Source organism: Hylobates moloch, unplaced genomic scaffold (genome assembly GCF_009828535.3).
Source record: "Hylobates moloch isolate HMO894 unplaced genomic scaffold, HMol_V3 SCAFFOLD_1, whole genome shotgun sequence".
Lineage (NCBI taxonomy): Eukaryota > Metazoa > Chordata > Mammalia > Primates > Hylobatidae > Hylobates > Hylobates moloch.
Genome location: NW_026652276.1, coordinates 102,669,014 through 102,686,758, shown reverse-complemented (window position 1 = coordinate 102,686,758; position 17,745 = coordinate 102,669,014). Strand labels below are relative to the sequence as shown.

The window sequence follows — 17,745 nt, the reverse complement described above, 5'->3', positions numbered from 1 at the left end:
CACAAGGTAAGGAAATCGAGACCATCCTGGCTAACACGGTGAAACCCTGTCTCTACTAAAAATACAAAAAATTAGCCAGGCGTGGTGGTGGGCACCTGTAGTCCCAGCTACTCAGGAGGCTGAGGCAGGAGAATGGCATGAATCCAGGAGGCGGAGCTTGCAGTGAGCCGAGATCGCACCACTGCACTCCAGCCTGGGGAACAGAGTGAGACTCTATCTCAAAAAAAAAAAAAAAAGAGATAAGAGTCTTGCTCTGTCTTCCAGCCTGGAAAGCAGTGGTTCAATAACAGCTCGCTGCAGCCTCCAACTCCTGGGCTCAAACGATCCTCCTGCTTCGGTCTCTCAAGTAGCTGGGACCACAGGAACATGCCATCATGTCCAGTTAATTTAAAGTAATTTTTTCAGTAGAGACGGGGGTCTCACTATGCCCAGGCTGGTCTCGAACTCCTGGGCTCAAGTGATCCTCCCACCTTAGCCTCCCAAAGTGTTGAGACTAAAGGCGTGAGAGCCACTGCGCCCGACTGAAGATGTTCTAAAGCACTTTGCAGGTTTCAGTGAAACATGTTCCTTTTCTTCTGGGTTGATCTAATTCTCAGTTGGGTAGCGCCGTACCTACTTACTACTTGGGAGTCTTTCCTACAGCGATCTCAAGAGCAGGAGGGGAGGGGACCCTTCAGAACCCAGGGAGAGAAAGAAATACACTCTGCTGTTTTTCTAGCTGACCAGCAGATGAGGGCAGAAATAAGGAGGTGGGTGGGGGCAGAAATAAGGAGGTGGGTGGGGGACAGAAATAAGGAGGTGGGCAGCCAGCCCTGACTTCAGGGCATGGTCCAGCCGAGCCCCTAGGGAGAGAAGCACTTACCTAGGAATCCTTCCTCATCGACAATGATAGTGTAATCCTCTGGCGTCTCAGTCAGACTGAAGAACTTGCACCTGGATGGATGGACAGACAGACACAGAAGATCTCATTAGTCCAGGCAGGTCCCCTGGGGCAGCTGCCCACCCGTGCCCCGGAGATGATGACTCAGTTTACCCAGAGCTCCGGCCGCAGGCTGCTGGGTGACCTTGGGTAAGTTGTTTGTCTCTCCCTTCATGTCCCCTTACTCAGAGATGCTGATTGTCCCCACGGTACCCCCGCAATCTTTGGGGACCTCTGAGCCAGTCAGCCCCTATGATTCTGTCCAGGCCTCCAGGCCTGAGGGCCCAAGATCCCACGTTTTCTCAGAGGGAAGAAGTGGCCAAAGGGTGGCTCCAGTGTGGGTCAGGCAGAGGAGCCGTCTTTTCCATGGCCCTGCCACTGTAACCTCTAGGTGTCTGTTCCCATCTCCCTTCCCATTGTCGTGGCCTCCTCCTCATCAACTCTGGAGCTCCAAGTCATAAAAATGCCTAATTCCCACCAGCTGACTGACAGCCCAGCCCTCGGTTTACTTTCTATCCCTAAAGAGAGAGGAGTGCGGCCATCCGTGACATTTTTGGGACATGGATCTCCACCCCACCTCACATCACCTCTTATAGCACCGCTCAGCCTGGGAGGTATGTTGCTCATCTACCCACAAAACGAAACCATCTATTCCCCAAAAACAGGGACCAGAACCCTGACCCTGCTGACCTCAGTCCTGGGCATGGTTTTGGTGCCCAGGTCTGTGTCCAGGTGGCCCTCGGGCTGAGCTTCGAGGCTTTTGGTCCTTGGGTGATGGGGGTCATCATCCCCTCAACGCCCGTGTCCCTGTTCCCCATTTAGCCAGAACCACCCCCACAGCACCCTAGAGAGTACTGCAGGCAGAGATGGCAAGTCCAAGCGTGCACAGGCAGAGGCTTGCAGGAAACTGACCCCCGGCCACTTATCTGGTGTTCCAGTTCTCCAGCACAAAGCTGGGCACAGGCTCTGCACCCCCACCCATTGAGGGGAGCCGGGACAGAAAGAGGCCCATGAGTAACCCAGGTGTATTCATCTGTTCTCATGCTGCTAATAAACACACAACCGAGACTGGGTAATTTATAAAGGGAAGAGGTTTAATGGACTCATAGTTCCACATGGCTGGTTGGTGGTGGGCGGGGCGGGGGCGGGTGCTCACAATCATGACGGAAGGCAAAGGAGACAAGGCACATCTTACATGGCAACAGGCAAGAGAGCATGTGCAGAGGAACTGCCCTTTATAAAACCATCAGATCTCGTGAGACTTATTCACTGCCACAAGAACAGTATGAGGGAGACCACCCCCATGATTCAATTATCTCCACCTGCTCCCACCCATGACACGTGCGGATTATTACAATTCAAGGTGAGATTTGGGTGGGGACACAGCCAAACCGTATCACCAGGCAAAGGGCAAGTATCACTCTCCCAAAGATGCAAATGGAAAAGGGATCTTTGAGTGGACAGTGTTGCAGGGGATGGGGGTGGCTGGTGTATCCATGGGTCACCCTCCTCCCTGGCCTCCTCTCCTACCAGCTGCCCTGCAGCCCCCTCACCTACAGAACCTCTCTCCAGCTCCTTTTTAAAACTTATTCCCGAAAATTTTCATAAGGATATGGAGCCACTGGAACTCTCTTATGCTGCTGGTGGGAGTACAAAATGGCCCAGCCCTTCATTCATTTGGCAGTTTCTTTCTTCTTTTTAGAGACAGGGTCTTGCTCTGTCACCCAGTCTGGCGTGCAGTGATGCAATCACAGCTCATGGAGGCCTTGAACGCCTGGGTTCAAGCAATCCCCCTGCCTCAGTCTCCTGAGTAGCTGGAACTACAGGCACACAATACCATGTCCAGCTGAATTTTTCTTTTTTCTTTTTTTTTTTTGAGACAGAGTCTCTCACCCTGTCACCCAGGCTAGAGTGCAGTGGCATGATCTCAGCTCACTGCAACCACCACTTCCCAGGTTCAAGTGATTCTCCTGCCTCAGCCTCCCCAGTAGCTGGGCTTACAGCCACCTGCCACCACATCTGGCTAATTTTTGTATTTTTAGTGAAGACAAGGTTTCTCCATGTTGGCCAGGCTGGTCTCGAACTCCTGACTTCAGGTGATCCACCCACCTCAGCATCCCAAAGTGCTGGGATTATAGGTGTGAGCCACTGTGCTCAGACTGTCCAGCTAGTTTTTAAAGTTGTTTGTAGAGATGAGGTCTTGCTATGTTGTCTAGGCTGGTCTTGAACTCTTGTCCTCAAGCGATCCTCCCTCCTTGACTTTCCAAAGTGTTAGGATTACAGGCGTGAGCCACTGCACCCAGCCGGCAATTTCTTATAAAGTTCAGCACACATTGACCACCCAGCCTCAGCTATCCTGCGCCTGGGTATTCACTCAAGAGAAGTGAAAACAAGTGCCTACACAAAGACCTAGATGCAAATACATATTGCCTTTGTTTGTATTTGCGCTAAATTGGAAACAACCCAAATGTCCTTCCTTCAACTGGAGAGAGGATACACTACGGCACGTCCACATGAGGAAATACGTGTCAGCAATTAAAACAAATAAACTACTGATTCATGCATTAACAGGGGTGGATCTCAAGTGCATTTTGCTAAGTTAAAGCAGCCAAGCTCAAAAGATTCTATACTGTATGATTCTATTCATACAACATTATGGAAGAGGCCAAACTATAGGGACAAATCATTAGCAGTTACCAGGGGACGGGTAGACACTGACTAGTAGGGGCACTGGGAAACTCTGGGGGGATGCCTCCAGTGTGGCGGTGGTTACAAGATCATATAAATTCACATAAATTTAGGCCGGGCGCAGTGGCTCACGCCTGTAATCCCAGCACTTTGAGAGGCAGAGGTGGGCGGATCACCTGAGGTCAGGAGTTCGAGACCAGCCTGGCCAACATGGTGAAACCCTTTCTCTACAAAAAAATGCAAAGATTAGCCAGATGTGGCAGTGGGCACCTGTAATCCCAACTATTGGGGAGGCAGAGGCAGAAGACTCGCTTGAATCCAGGAGGTGGAGGTTGCAATGAGCCAAGATCACACCACTACACTCCAGCCTGGGTGATTAGATTCAGACTCCATCTCAAAAACACACAAAAAAACTCACAAGATCATATAAATTTGTCAAAACCCCAAGAACTGTCTGCTAGAAAGGGGTGAATTTGTGAATTTTGCTGTATATAAGTCATACCTTGATAAACTTGAATGTAAAGAAAATGCTTGGCCTGCTGGGGTGGCTCATGCCTGTAATCCCAGCACTTTTGGAGGCTGAGGTGGGCGGATCACTCGAGGTCAGGAGTTTGAGACCACCCTGGCCAACATGGCAAAACCCCATTTCTACTAAAAATATAAAAATTAGCCTGGCATGGCAGTGGGCATCTGTAATCCCAGCCACTTGGGAGGCTGAGGCAGGAGAATTACTTGAACCTGGGAGGTTGCAGTGAGCTGAGATCGTGCCACTGCACTCCAGCCTGGGCAAGAGGCACTCTGTCTCAAAAAAAAAAAAAAAAAAAAGCCTGTGCTAGGGTCATCCATGAGGTGGCCTCTCTCGCCCTGGGAGGGGCGTAAGGCATTCTGCTGGAACAACCACCCACGCTCATCAATTTCCCTCCAGCTCTTCGGTTTTCAAATTATGTCTCTGTCCCTGCCTGTCCCATATCCAATTTGCAAGTATTGCCTGGATACGTGAAATCTATAATTGCTTTGAGGACAACAGCAAATTATCACCACAGTAAGTGGCAATCACTGGTCAGGCCTGGACCCTTCCTAGGGACCCCCATGAACTCAGAAAGAGCCCTGGACTCCCCCAGTCACCAGACTGCCATGAGCTGGTACTCCCTGGGTGGGGCGGGCCTGCCCAGTTGCCTGAGAGCCCCAGGGAGGCAAACAGACTTGGCCCTTGCTCCCGGCGCCCTCGGCTCTGAGGGACACTCCAGAAATAGACCACACAAATTATTCCGAAAGGCATAAATACCAGCAGAAGGCAACAGAGGCCTGTGTGTAAATGGAGTATAAATATGTTGCTGAAGTGACCTGTCCTCAGTGGCTGAGCAATTCTGTGGCTCTGCCAGCTATGGGACATCTCAGAATGTGCACCTTGGCACGGGCGGGCTTCGGGGAGGGCAGATCAGCTGGAGGCACCTGCTGCCATCGCTCTGGTCACTACCCTCAGGAGACAGCCCCCAGACTCCTCCCTCTCCTTGACGTCCTTGTCTTTTTTTTTTTTGAGACGGAGTCTCGCTCTGTCGCCCAGGCTGGAGTGCAGTGGTGCAATCTCGGCTCACTGCAAGCTCCGCCTCCTGGGTTCATGCCATTCTCCTGCCTCAGCCTCCAGAGCAGCTGAGACTACAGGCACCCGCCACCATGCCCGGCTAATTTTTTGTATTTTTAGTAGAGACAGGGTTTCATCATGTTAGCCAGGGTGGTCACAGACTCCTGACCTCGTGATCCATCTGGCTCGGCCTCCCAAAGTGCTGGGATTATAGGCATGAGCCACCGCGCCTGTCCTATTTTTTTTTTTTTTCTTTTTTGAGACAGGTTTTTGCTCTGTTGCCCAGGCTGGAGTGCAGTGGCATGATCTTGGCTCACTGCGGCCTTGACCTCCTGGGCTCAAGCAATCCTCCTAGCTCAGCCTCCCAACTAGCTTGGACTACAGGTGTGCACTACCCATGCCCAGCCGGCTAATTTTTTATTTTTTGTAGAGACAGGGTCTCACTACATTGCCCCAACTGGTCTTGCACTCCTGAGCTCAAGTGATCCTTCTGCCTTGGCCTCCCAAAGTGCTGGGATTACAGGTGTGAGTCACTGCACCCAGCCCACACCACTTCTTAATTCAAGCTACAGGTTCCCCTTTGCCTTTGGATTACATCTGCTGCGTTTCTTGTCGTATCAAGCTTCACCCTCCTATCCTTGCTTCTCGAAGTCATCCCCTTAGTGCTGAGCAGTTGGCCATTCCCCAGTCCAAGCACAGCACCCCCTTGCGGGCCATCCTTAGCCTCCCAAATACCCGGGATTACAGGTGCATGCCACCACACCCAGCTAATTTTTAAAATTTTTATAGAGATGGGATCTCGCTATGTTGCCCAGGTGGGTCTTGAACTCCTGGCCTCAAGCGATCCTCCCACCTCCACCTCCCAAAGTGCTGGGATTATGGGTGTGAGCCACTCCACACGGCCTCATGTCTTCTTTACTCAAAGGTCACTCTGAGATCCGTTTTCGCCTCTCCACCACTCTCCACAAAGCAAACTCAAGGCTGGACTACCCTCCTGTCTTGTCTCCCTCTTCCACTCCTGGCCTCAATGCCCCTGCCTCCACAGTCTCATGCCTCCAACAGTGACGAATATTCTTTTTTTTTTTTTTTTTTGAGATGAAATTTCGCTCTTGTTGACCAGGCTGGAGTGCAGTGGTGCGATCTTGGCTCACTGCAACCTCTGTCTCTGGGGTTCAGGCAATTCTCCTACCTCAGCCTCCCAGGTAGCTGGGATTACAGGCACCCGCCACCACATCCAGTTAACTTTTTGGAATTTTTAGCAGAGAGGGGGTTTCACCATGTTGGCCAAGCTGGTCTCAAACTCCTGACCTCAGAAGATCCACCCGCCTCAGCCTCTCAAAGTGCTGGGATTACAGGCATGACCCACCTCGCTCCGCCTGAATGTTCTTTCAGCTGCCCGGCATAGCCTCCCAACTTTGTTGGCTGAAGATTTCATGCTCATCCTTTAAGACCGAGTTCAAACATTTCCTCTAGGGTAAAATCTTTCCTGGCCAGGCATGGTGGCGCATACCTGTAATCCCAGAAATTTGGGAGGTGGAGGTGAATGGATCTCTTGAGGTTGGGAGTTCAAGACCAGTCTGGCCAACATGGTGAAACCCTGCCTCTACTAAAAATTAAAAAAAAAAAAAAAAAAAAAAAAAAAAAACCCTGCCTGATCAACACCAGCCACTTCCTTTCCCTCATCTCCCATCATAGAGGTTGTCCTCCTTTGACAGCCTACAGCCCCACACTATGTCTATGAGATGACTTTCAGGCCACTGTGGACAGCTGGGCTGGTGGTGCATCACAGCCCTAAGATACAGTTCATCTCACAGTCTATGTGAAGTATGCCCTTAGAGTTGTGCAGTGCACAACCCATGCAACTGCGCATGACAGTGCCGAGTGCGTCCCACAATCTATTACAAATCATACTTTAAGGGTGTACTTCCCTCAGTGGACCACAGCTCTCAGAAGAAAGGACAGAGGGTCCTCCATACACATACCTTGTATCTGACACTGGCTAAGCATGGAATCAACACTCAAGGATTGCTGACCAAAAGGATGGACTGTGGCCACACACTTGCCTTCACATTCAGAGAAGCCTCAATGAGAACAAACCCTGCCCGCCCTCATGTGGTATCACCTTGACTTAACCCTCCTCTTGGAGTGGCTAAGGTCTCCAGTTCTAATTCTCTCTCCACCTTTTCTAATGAGTCATGGCCAGGTCCACACCCCAGATGCCGGGCCCCTGGGGTTTGTGGCCTCTCTGTACTCTGTCTACAAAGAGCTGGAAAGAGGAGCAAATGCCAGAAAGTACCCAGTGTGGGTGGTAAGTGCTGTTAAGAAACTCCAGGTGGGAGGCCGGGTGCGGTGGCTCACATCTGTAATCTCAGCACTTCTGGAGGCCAAGGCAGGGGGATCACTTGAGCCCAGGAGTTTTGAGACCAGCCTGGGCAACATCGTAAGACTCCATCTCTACAAAACAATTTAAAAATTACCTGAGCATGGTGGTGTGCCCCTGTAGTCTCAGCTACTCAGGAGGCGGAGGTGGGATCACTTGGGCCTGGGAGGCGGAGGTTGCAGTGAGCCGTGATTGCACCACTGCACTCCAGCCTGGATGACACAGTCAGATCCTGTCTTAAAAAAATAAAATAAAATATGCAGGCTTGATTCCTGCAGGGTCACCATGCCCTGCGTCAGCCAGAATCTGCCAAGGTCACCTGCTAGCTTGCCTGGGAACAAGCCAGGACCTTTGGAATTAACAGCCTGGCCTGCCAAGTGGTGACTCATGCCTGTAATCCCAGCACTTTGGGAGGCTGAGGCAGGTGGCTCACCTGAGGTCAGGAGTTCGAGACCAGCCTGGCCAACAGGGTGAAACCCCATCTCTACCTCTACTAAAAATACAAAAAATTAGCCGGGCGTGGTGGCACACACCTGTAGTCCCAGCTACTCGGGAGGCTGATGCAGAATTGCTTGAACCAGGGAGGTGGAGATTGCAGTGAGCCAATATCGTGCCACTGCACTCCAGACTGGGTGACAGAGCGAGACTCCATCTCAAAAACAAACAAACAAACAAACAAACAAAAAAGAGCCTGGCCAGCGGGGTTTTGAACAAGCCCAGAGCCTTCACGGCTCAAGTGAACCACCCACCCAAACCAGAGAGGCTCTGCAAACAGGCCCCAAGACAGGCATCTTGGATGTTATGGGCGCCTGTTTACAAAACATTCTCAGGCCTTACTTAAAGCAGGTCCTTTCTCAGCCCACTTGGGATTACAGCACCAGCCTGGAAGGACAGGGGTGTTTCTTGCAAAGTGTGGCCCATTCTGTCTGGAATGAGGGAGGTTTGGCCACATCTCCTGCAGCCTATGCAAGTGAGGGAATGAAGGGATCATTCTGCTTCCAGAGACCGCCCACCCCTGCCCCTTCCAGCCAACTTCTGGCTGCCTCCCTGCTGATGTTTTTCTGATGTGGCTAATAGTAGCATTCATTCATTCATTCCTTTAGAGACACGGTCTTGCTCTGTCACCCAGGCTGGAGTGCACTGGCATGATCATAGTTCACTGCAGCCTCCAACTCCTGGGCTCAAGTGATCCTCCCACCTCAGCCTCTTGAGTAGCTGGGACTATAGATGCATGTTACCATGGCCGGTTAATTTTTAAATGTTTGTGGAGACGGGGTCTTGCTATGTTGCCCAAGCTGGTCTCGAATTCCTGGCCTCAAGCCATCTTCCCAAGCCTCGGCCTCCCAAAGTACTGGGATTACAGGTGTGACCCAGTGCACCCGGCTGACAGGGGCCTTTTAAAACATGCAGTGAGCGGCCGGGTGTGGTGGCTCATGCCTGTAATCCCAGCACTTTGGAAGGCCAAGGCAGGCGGATCACAAGGTCAAGAGATCAAGACCATCTGGGACAACATGGTGAAACCCCGTCTCTACTAAAAGTACAAAAATTAGCTGGGTGTGGTGGTGCGTGCCTGTAGTCCCAGCTACTTGGGAGGCTGGGGCGGGAGAATCACTTGAATCTGGGAGGCAGACGTTGCAGTGAGCCAAGATCACACCAGCCACTGCATTCCAGCTTGGAGACAGAGTGAGATTCCGTCTCAAAAAAAAAAAAGGTCAGGCGCGGTGGCTCAAGCCTGTAATCCCAGCACTTTGGGAGGCCAAGGCGGGCGGATCACGTGGTCAGGAGATCAAGACCATCCTGGCTAACACGGTGAAACCCCATCTCTACTAAAAATACAGAAAAATTAGCCGGGCATGGTGGCGGGCGCCTGTAGTCCCAGCTACTTGGGAGGCTGAGGCAGGAGAATGGCGTGAACCCGGGAGGCGGAGCTTGCAGTGAGCCGAGATCACGCCACTGCACTCCAGCCTGGGCGACAGAGCAAGACTCCGTCTCAAAAAAAAAAAAGCAGTGAGTGATAGAAGTGTTTCAGGGCCACAGTTCACGGGGCTTTTCTTCTCAGAGGAAAATCAGGGGGAGGGTGAGTGCCCGGCTTTGTTCTGCTAACCAGCTGCAGCTTTTTCATCTGTTTCTCCCGGGTTTTCAATGGGTCTCTCGTGTTATTTACATTTCATTTCTCCTGTCTTTAGCAACTAGAAGCTGCCGTTTCAAGTTTTACTTAGAAAAAAGCCCTTAATTGGTTCTGCAATTGGTAGGGCGATCCTGAACAGGAGTTATTTTGCCTTAAGATAGAAAATAAGGCCGGGCGCGTTGGCTCACGCTTGTAATCCCAGCACTTGGGGAGGCCGAGGCGGGCGGATCACGAGGTCAGGAGATCGAGACCATCCTGGCTAACACGGTGAAACCCTGTCTCTACTGGGAAAAAAAAAAAAAAATACAAAAAATCAACTGTGCGTGGTGGCGGGTGCCTGTAGTCCCAGCTACTCGGGAGGCTGAGGCAGGAGAATGGCGTGAACACGGGAGGCGGAGCTTGCAGCGAGCTGAGAGAGCGCCACTGCACTCCAACCTGGGTGACAGAGCGAGACTCCATCTCAAAAAACAAAAAAAGAGATAGAAAATAAAATGTGCTTGTGTCACGGGCAACCAGGAGAATCCAATCAGACAGCATGGGTGATGATGTTTGGCAAATTCCAGGGTGATTATGGAGAGGCACGGCTACCAAAGGGGACGGATAGGGCAGAAGAAATCACAAAGATCTGGGGAAAGCCCCAGAAACCCAGGCTGCCTCCCAGGAGATCTCAGTCCTTGTAGACAAGAGTATACCTTCTGCTTGTCAGGTCTTGGTGCAAAATGATCACTGATCTTGGATCTCCCCAATTCTCACGGTCCCCAACCCGACTTCCTTTCACCCCCACCAGCCTATCACCTCCCCAGCCATGGCGATATCCATCATAGTACTGAGATTAATCACTTCCAGGTCTGTCTGCCTTTTTTTTTTTTTTTTTTTTTTTTTGAGATGGAGTCTCACTCTGTCGCCCAGGCTGGAGTGCAGTGGTGCGATCTCGGCTCACTGCAACTTCTGCCTCCCAGGTTTAAGTGATTCTCCTGCCTCAGCCCCCCGAGTAGCTGGGATTACAGGCGTGTGCCACCACGCCTGGCTAATTTTTGTATTTTTAGTAGAGATGGGGTTTCGCCATGTAGGCCAGGCTGGTCTCCAACTCCTGACCTCAGGTGATCCACCCACCTCAGCCTCCCAAGTGCTGGGATTACAGGTGTGAGCCACCGCGCCTGGCCCCATTTCTGTCTTTGCGAGCAAGAGACAAGGCTGCATCTCCCTCCTCCAGGGCCGTCATGCCCAGCACAGGGCTCGGTACGAGGTCTGTAATCAGTGTGACCTTAATGAATGTGTGTAGAATGATTTCCATTTCACAGACGGGAAAACCGAAGCTTAGTTGGGTTAAAGGAGTTAGCTGCCTGGGGTCTGCCGAGCCAGGGCTGAGCTGCCTCTACGGGTTGGGGGCTTCCTGAAGGCAGGGGGGGACTTGTAGCATACGCCCCATGACTCAGCATTTCCATTCTGAGACATCCACCCTTTACAGACATGTAACAGGAGACACAGACAAGAGGATCCGTGACAGCCTGTTCTCAGTAACAAAAACCTGGCCACAGCCCAGATGCCCATCAGCAGGAGAGGACATGAAGAACGGCAGAATATTACCCAGCAGGCAACATGAACCATCCACAGTGTTAAGCGAAGAGATTAACAAGTGTCAGCAATGTCACAGCACTGTGGGTGGAAAAACAAGTACCCAAACATTGTGTATGGCAGGGTATACTTTTTACAGAATTACAAGTACCTATGATTAAAAAAAACAACAACAAAAACATCTGGCCAGGCACAGTGGTTCATGCCTGTAATCCCAGCACTTTGGGGAGGCCAAGGCAAGCAGATCACTTGAGGTCAGGAGTTCGAGGCCAGCCTGGCCAACATGGTGAAAACCTATCTCTACTAAAAATACAAAAATTAGCCTGGCGTAGTGGCACATGCTTGTAATTCTAGCTACTTGGGGGGCTGAAGCACGAGAATCGCTTGAACCTGGGAGTTCAAGGCTGCAGTGAGCTCAGGTCGTGCCACTGCACTCCAGACTAGCGAGACTCTGTCTCAAAAAAAAAAAAAAAAAAAAAAGGCAATGCTTTGGAGTTGGCAGTCCGATCCTGTGGTCTTGGGCATTATTTACACAGCTCCTGAGCCTGTTCCCCAAACTTCCAAGAGGGGTATACACTGTCTGCCTTCAGGAACCAGGGTGAGGAATCGGTGTCCCTTTGTAGATAAAAGCACCAGGTGACCAGCCTGGGCAACACAGTGAGACCCTGTCTCTACAAAAAATAATCTAAAAAAAATATTAGCAGGGCCTGGTACCATGCACCTGTAGTCCCAGCTACTCAGGAGGCTGAGGAAGGAGGATTGCCCGAGCCCAGGAGGTCGAGGCTGCAGTGATGAGCTGTGATTGCACCACTGCACTCCAGCCTAGGTGACAGTGTAAGACCTTGTCTCAAAAAATAAAAAATAAAAAAAGCACCAGGCGGCCGGGCACGGTAGCTCATGCCTGTAATCCCAGCACTTTGGGAGGCCAAGGGGGATGGTTCACCTGAGGTCAGGAGTTTGAGACCAACCTGGCCAACATGGTGAAACCCCGTCTCTACTAAAAATACAAAAAAAAAATTAGCCGGGCGTGGTGGCAGGCACCTGTAATCTCAGCTACTCAGGAGGCTGAGGCGGGAGAATTGCTTCAATCTGGGAGGCGGAGGTTGCAGTGAGCCGAGATCGCGCCACTGCACTCCAGCCTAGGTGACAGAGCGAGATTCTGTCTCAAAAAAAAAAGCACCAGGCACGCTGTGGTTGCGTTCATAAACAGCATCCATTTCTGGTTTTGGTTAATGGCACGACACTTCCCTGGTCTTTTCCCGACACAACCAGCTCATTCAACCTTCTGCGTTCCTTACACCAGAACTGAGAATGCACACCGAGACACACAACCTCTGACCTTTCCAAGCATGCAGACAGTTTGTGTCAACATGCTGAAGACCACAATGGAAATATTTGACCCTAAAGCAACCTGCAGTCCTGCCCTGACACTATGAATTGGGACGCAACATTCTCTGGAGGCCTTACTATTAAAGGACTTTGGGGACACGCTGGGGAATGGGCTGGAGTTGTCCTGTCACCTAGTAACTCTGGGAGTGGCCCTCGTTCCCAGTCACACTCATCTCCTGTGGCCACCACCACTCCAACCCTACCGTGTACTGCTAGCCTGTGGGGCTGGGTGTTCCTGGGGGCCCCCTCGGCTGGCCCCATCCTTAGATGACCCCTGCCCAAACCCACCCTCAGCAAAGACCTGCAGCTCAGAAATCCTCCTTCCTGCCACCGGGGCCCATTTACCTTGCTGGGTCAGCTTAACCCTCCCTCCCCCAGACCTCTTCCACCCCTGCCCCTCTGCCACGCTCAGTACCCCAACACACACCCCAGATTTCCTAAGACACAGACCAACTGGGGAGGGCACCCTCTCAGAAAGTCTCTGATCATTTGCCCATCTTTTTTTTTTTTTTTTTTCTTTTTTTTTTTGAGATAAAGTCTTGCTCTGTTGTCCAGGCTGGAGTGCAGTGGTGCAATCATAGCTCACTGCAGCAGCCTCAGACTCCTGGGCTCAAGTGATCCTCCCAACTCAGCCTCCCAAGTTGCTGCAACTACAGGTACACACCACCATGCCTGGCTAATTTGTTTTTTTTTTTTTGAGACGGAGTCTCACTCTGTTGCCCAGGCTGGAGCGCAGTGGCGTGATCTCGGCTCACTGCAAGCTCCGCCTCCCAGGTTCACGCCATTCTCCTGCCTCAGGCTCCCAAGTAGCTGCGACTATAGGCGCCTGCCACCACGCCTGGCTAATTTTTTTGTATTTTTAGTAGAGACAGGGTTTCACCGTGTTAGCCAGGATGGTCTTGATCTCCTGACCTCATGATCTGCCCGCCTCGGCCTCCCAAAGCGCTGGGATTACAAGTGTGAGCTACTGTGCCCGGCCTTTTTTTTTTTTTTTTTTTTCATTTTTTTGTAAAGACAGGGTCTCACTATATTGCTCAGGCTGGTCTCGAACTCCTAGCCTCAAGTGATCCTCCCGCCTCGGCCTCCCAAAGTGCTAGGGTTACGTGTGAGCCACTGTGTCCGGCCTGTCCACCCATCTGATCCCTTCTCTCTGGCCTCAGGAAAACAGCACCCTGGCAAACTCCTCCCCCCTTTCATGACTCTCCCAAGCACCTCCCTGAGCTGTCGGTTTCATACTTGGCTTCTTAGTCTTAGCAATAAATAGGATCAAGTTTCTTCTGTCTTAAAAAAAAGTCTTCTTTCATCCCCATCTCCTCCTGAGGCCACCTCCTTACCCCGACCCCCTGCCATTGGGCCACCTCCTCAAGCCCTCCAGGGCATCCCGCTCCGTTCATCAGTGACCTCCCTGAGCCCAGCCCGATGACGTCTTCCCTCATGCCTTCCTGCCCTTGACCTGTTGCCTGGACCCACATGGCTGGCCAAGGCCTCCCTGGAATCTGCAATCTCCTGCACGGTCTCCTCTGACGTCTTGGACATTGACAGTCCTTTGCTTCCTGTGGTGGCTGCTCTTCTCCTCCCCAGCGTAGGCAGCTCTCAAGGGGTCCTCTCTCATCTCCTATTACACCTTCTCCCCAGATGCTCACTTGTGGGCTTCCAACCACCGTGGTCCAGGCTCTCCCTGCAGACTTGCACTTCTCTTCCTGCACCCCGGCTTCAACCACCTCAGTTGATTCTTTTTTTTTTTTTCTGGAGACAGAGTCTTGCTTTGTTGCCTAGGCTGGAGTGCAGTGACACAATCTCGGCTCACCGCAACCTCTGCCCACCAGGTTCAAGCAATTCTCCTGCCTCAGCCTCCCAAGTAGCTGGGATTACAGGCGCCTGCCACCACGCCTGGCTAATTTTTGTATTTTTTAGTAGAGATGGGGTTTCACTATGTTAACCAGGCTGGTCTCGAACTCCTGATCTCAAGTGATCCACCCGCCTCGGCCCCCTAAAGTGCTGGGATTACAGGCATGAACCACCACACCCGGGCGGTTGATTCATTTGTCCCATCAACTCTCTGACATAGTTGTTGCTGCCCATTTGACAGATGAGGAAACTGAGGCTTAGAGAGGCTGAGCCACCACCCTGCAGATGACCCAGGTCGCAGCTGGTCCTCTCACCCTGCCAGAGTTGTTGACATGTGCCCTCACCCTGATGGGGTGAAAGAGAATTGCACACCAGTCGCTGACTCTCAAAATCCATTGTTCCCCCCACCACCCAACCCTGGCCTTGGCCTGGAGCCAAGCACCAGGGCAGAGCTGAGGCCCAGGGCGGCCCCTGATCTGGGCCGAGAAGCTGAGTAGCTGAGTCATCTCTGAGAACATTCCCATCTTCAATCGCTGCGGCTGCCTGTTGTGGACGGCCCGGCTGACACGGGTAACTTGATCTGTTTACTCTGGGATTCCTAAGCCCACAGAGTGAGGCCCTCACATGGGGCCTCTCCCCGGGCATCCTGGGCGAGGAGCCCTGGCCCAGCCAGAGCCCTGTTCCAGCAACAGACCTGAAACCCCAAGGCAGAGGGGGAAGGAGGGTGCAGCAGGGGAGAGACACTTCCAGGTAAACTTGCCTGGCAAAACCTTTTCTGAGATATCAGATTTATGAACCAGCTAAAGCAGCAGAGAGAAGAGAATTACAAGTGTTTTTTTTTTTTTTAAATCTGTGGCACAGTTTACCACCAGTTCACCAGCAAATAAGAAAGGGGGGTGCCAGGCACGGTGGCTCACACCTGCAATCCCAGCACTTTGGGAGGCAGAGGCCGGTGGATCACTTGAGACCAGGAGTTCGAGACCAGCCTGGGCAACATGGTGAAACCCTGTCTCTACTAAAAATACAAAAATTAGCTGGGTGTGGTGGCAGGTGCCTATAATCTCAGCTACTCCGGAGGCTGAAGCAGGAGAATCGCTTGAACCCAGGAGGTGGATGTTGCAGTGAGCAGAGATCACACCACTGCACTCCAGCCTGGGTGACACGGTGAGACTTGCTCTCAAAAAAAAAAAAAAAAAAAAAGACAAAGGAGGACCTTCAGGGAGCCACCCAGATGTAGAGATGGGGCACAGGGAAGCCCAGAATCAAGTTTGGAAAGCTATTCTGTGTTGCCTCCTCCAGTATTGGAATCCTGAACAGAGAGTGGCCCAGCCTGCATTTGCATACACCTAGGGATGGGGAACTCACTTCTTTCTGGAGCAATTAATTCCATCCTGGGGGTAGATGATTTCTAGAAGCGCTATGTGCCTTTTTATTTTTATTTTTTTGAGACGGAGTCTCGCTCTGTCGCCAGGCTGGAGTGCAGTCGCGCGATCTCTGCTCACTGCAACATCCACCTCCTGGGTTGAAGCGATTCTCCCGCCTCAGCCTCCCGAGTAGCTGGGACTACAGGCGCATGCCACCACACCCAGCTAATTTTTGTATTTTTTTAGTAGAGTTTCACCATGTTGGCCAGGATAGTCTCGATCTCTTGACCTCATGATCCACCCGCCTTGGCCTCCCAAAGTGCTGGGATTACAGGCTGAGTCACCACATCTGGCCCCTTTTTGTTTTTTAAGAAACAGTGTCCCACTCTGTCCCCCAGGCTGGAGTGCAGTGGTGCAATCATGGCTCGCTGCAGCCTTGCACTTCTGGGCTCAAGCAATCCTCCTGCCTCAGCCTCCCAAGTAGCTGGGACTACAAGCATGCACCACCATACCAGGCTGATTTAAAAAAATCTTGAGGCCAGGCACGGTGGCTCACGCCTGTAATCCCAGCACTTTGGGAGGCCGAGGTGGGCGGATTACGAGGTCAGAAGTTCGAGACTAGCCTGGCCAATATGGTGAAACCCCGTCTCTACTAAAAACACAAAAATTAGCTGGGCATGGTGGCATGCCCCTGTAGACCCAGCTACTCTGGAGGCTAAGGCAGAAGAATCGCTTGAACCCAGGAGGCAGAGGTTGCAGTGAGCCGAGATCATGCCACTGCACTCCAGCCTGGGGGACACGGCGAGACTCTGTCTTAAAAAAAATCTTTTCGTGTAGAGACAGGGTCTCACTATGTTGCGCAGGCTGGTCTTGAATTCCTGGCATCAAGCCATCCTCCCACCTTTGCCTCCTGAAGAGTTAGGATTACAGGATTGAGCCACCATACAGGGCCCTACGGTTCCTTGATTAGCATCTTAAGGGGAAAGAATTTTAGCACGGAATAGATCATCTTTAGACAAAAACCCAGGATCAGAGAAGGGATGGGATCTGCCAGAGGTCACACTTTGCATGAGCCAGGACCAGAACTGGGAAGACCTTTCACCTCCAGCACAGTGACCCATCCCCTTGACCCCCACCCAGACTCTTCCTGGTGTCCACCTGTTGTGTGCCACTCGATTCACTATGCCCCCAGCCTGCCCTTCACCAGGCCCTCTTCGATTGACCCCTTGGGGACCTCAAATCCAGCCTTTTTCATCCCTGCTGTCATCTCCCAAGCCTCTTCCTGGGTCTCCTGAGACCCTGTCCATCCACGCTGTACAGTACAGGCAAAGGCACTTCTCAAAGCACAAATGTGATGACCTCGTTCCTTGGGTCAAGCACCTCCCGTGGCTCCACTGTCTCCACAATAACACCAAGGGCCCCAGGATGGCTTCCAGCTCCGTGATTTGGGCTGTTTCTGTCCAGCCCCCACATGGCCACTGCTGGGCCCCTCCTCGTTCCTTAGTGTGCCATACCCTCCCCCAGGACCCTCATTCCACTCCCCAGCCTTCAGGTCTCAGGGTGGACACCTTCACGAACCATGCTCCACTACATCCCCTCCTCAACACTACCCACACCTCCCCTCCGACCGTCAGTGCCTACTTAGGGAGGTGTTTGGCCATTAGATCACTGCTGAAATTTACCAACTCCACCCTGGCCTGGGCTGCTGAGTGGGCAGAGACCAAGGAGGTTTTGTCACTGCTACCCCAGCTCCCAGGTCTGGGCGAGCCTTGTAGTATTTGCTGATTGACTCTGCACCTGTCTTGGGTGCCAGGGGCTGCTCCTGGCCTGGGGTGGGGCGGGTGGGGGCACTGGGGGCTGGACAGGAGGGTG

General features: G+C 52.1%; 1 protein-coding gene across 1 annotated transcript in view; it reads right to left on the bottom strand.

Annotated features, from left to right (window-relative positions):
- Positions 1-17,745, bottom strand: part of CASTOR2 (cytosolic arginine sensor for mTORC1 subunit 2) — a 72,020-nt gene that overhangs the window by 24,641 nt on the left and 29,634 nt on the right. Inside the window, exon 2 of the mRNA XM_032756513.2 lies at positions 863-933. Coding sequence (XP_032612404.1) covers positions 863-933 — 71 coding nt within the window. The remainder of the gene's footprint in view (positions 1-862; positions 934-17,745) is intronic.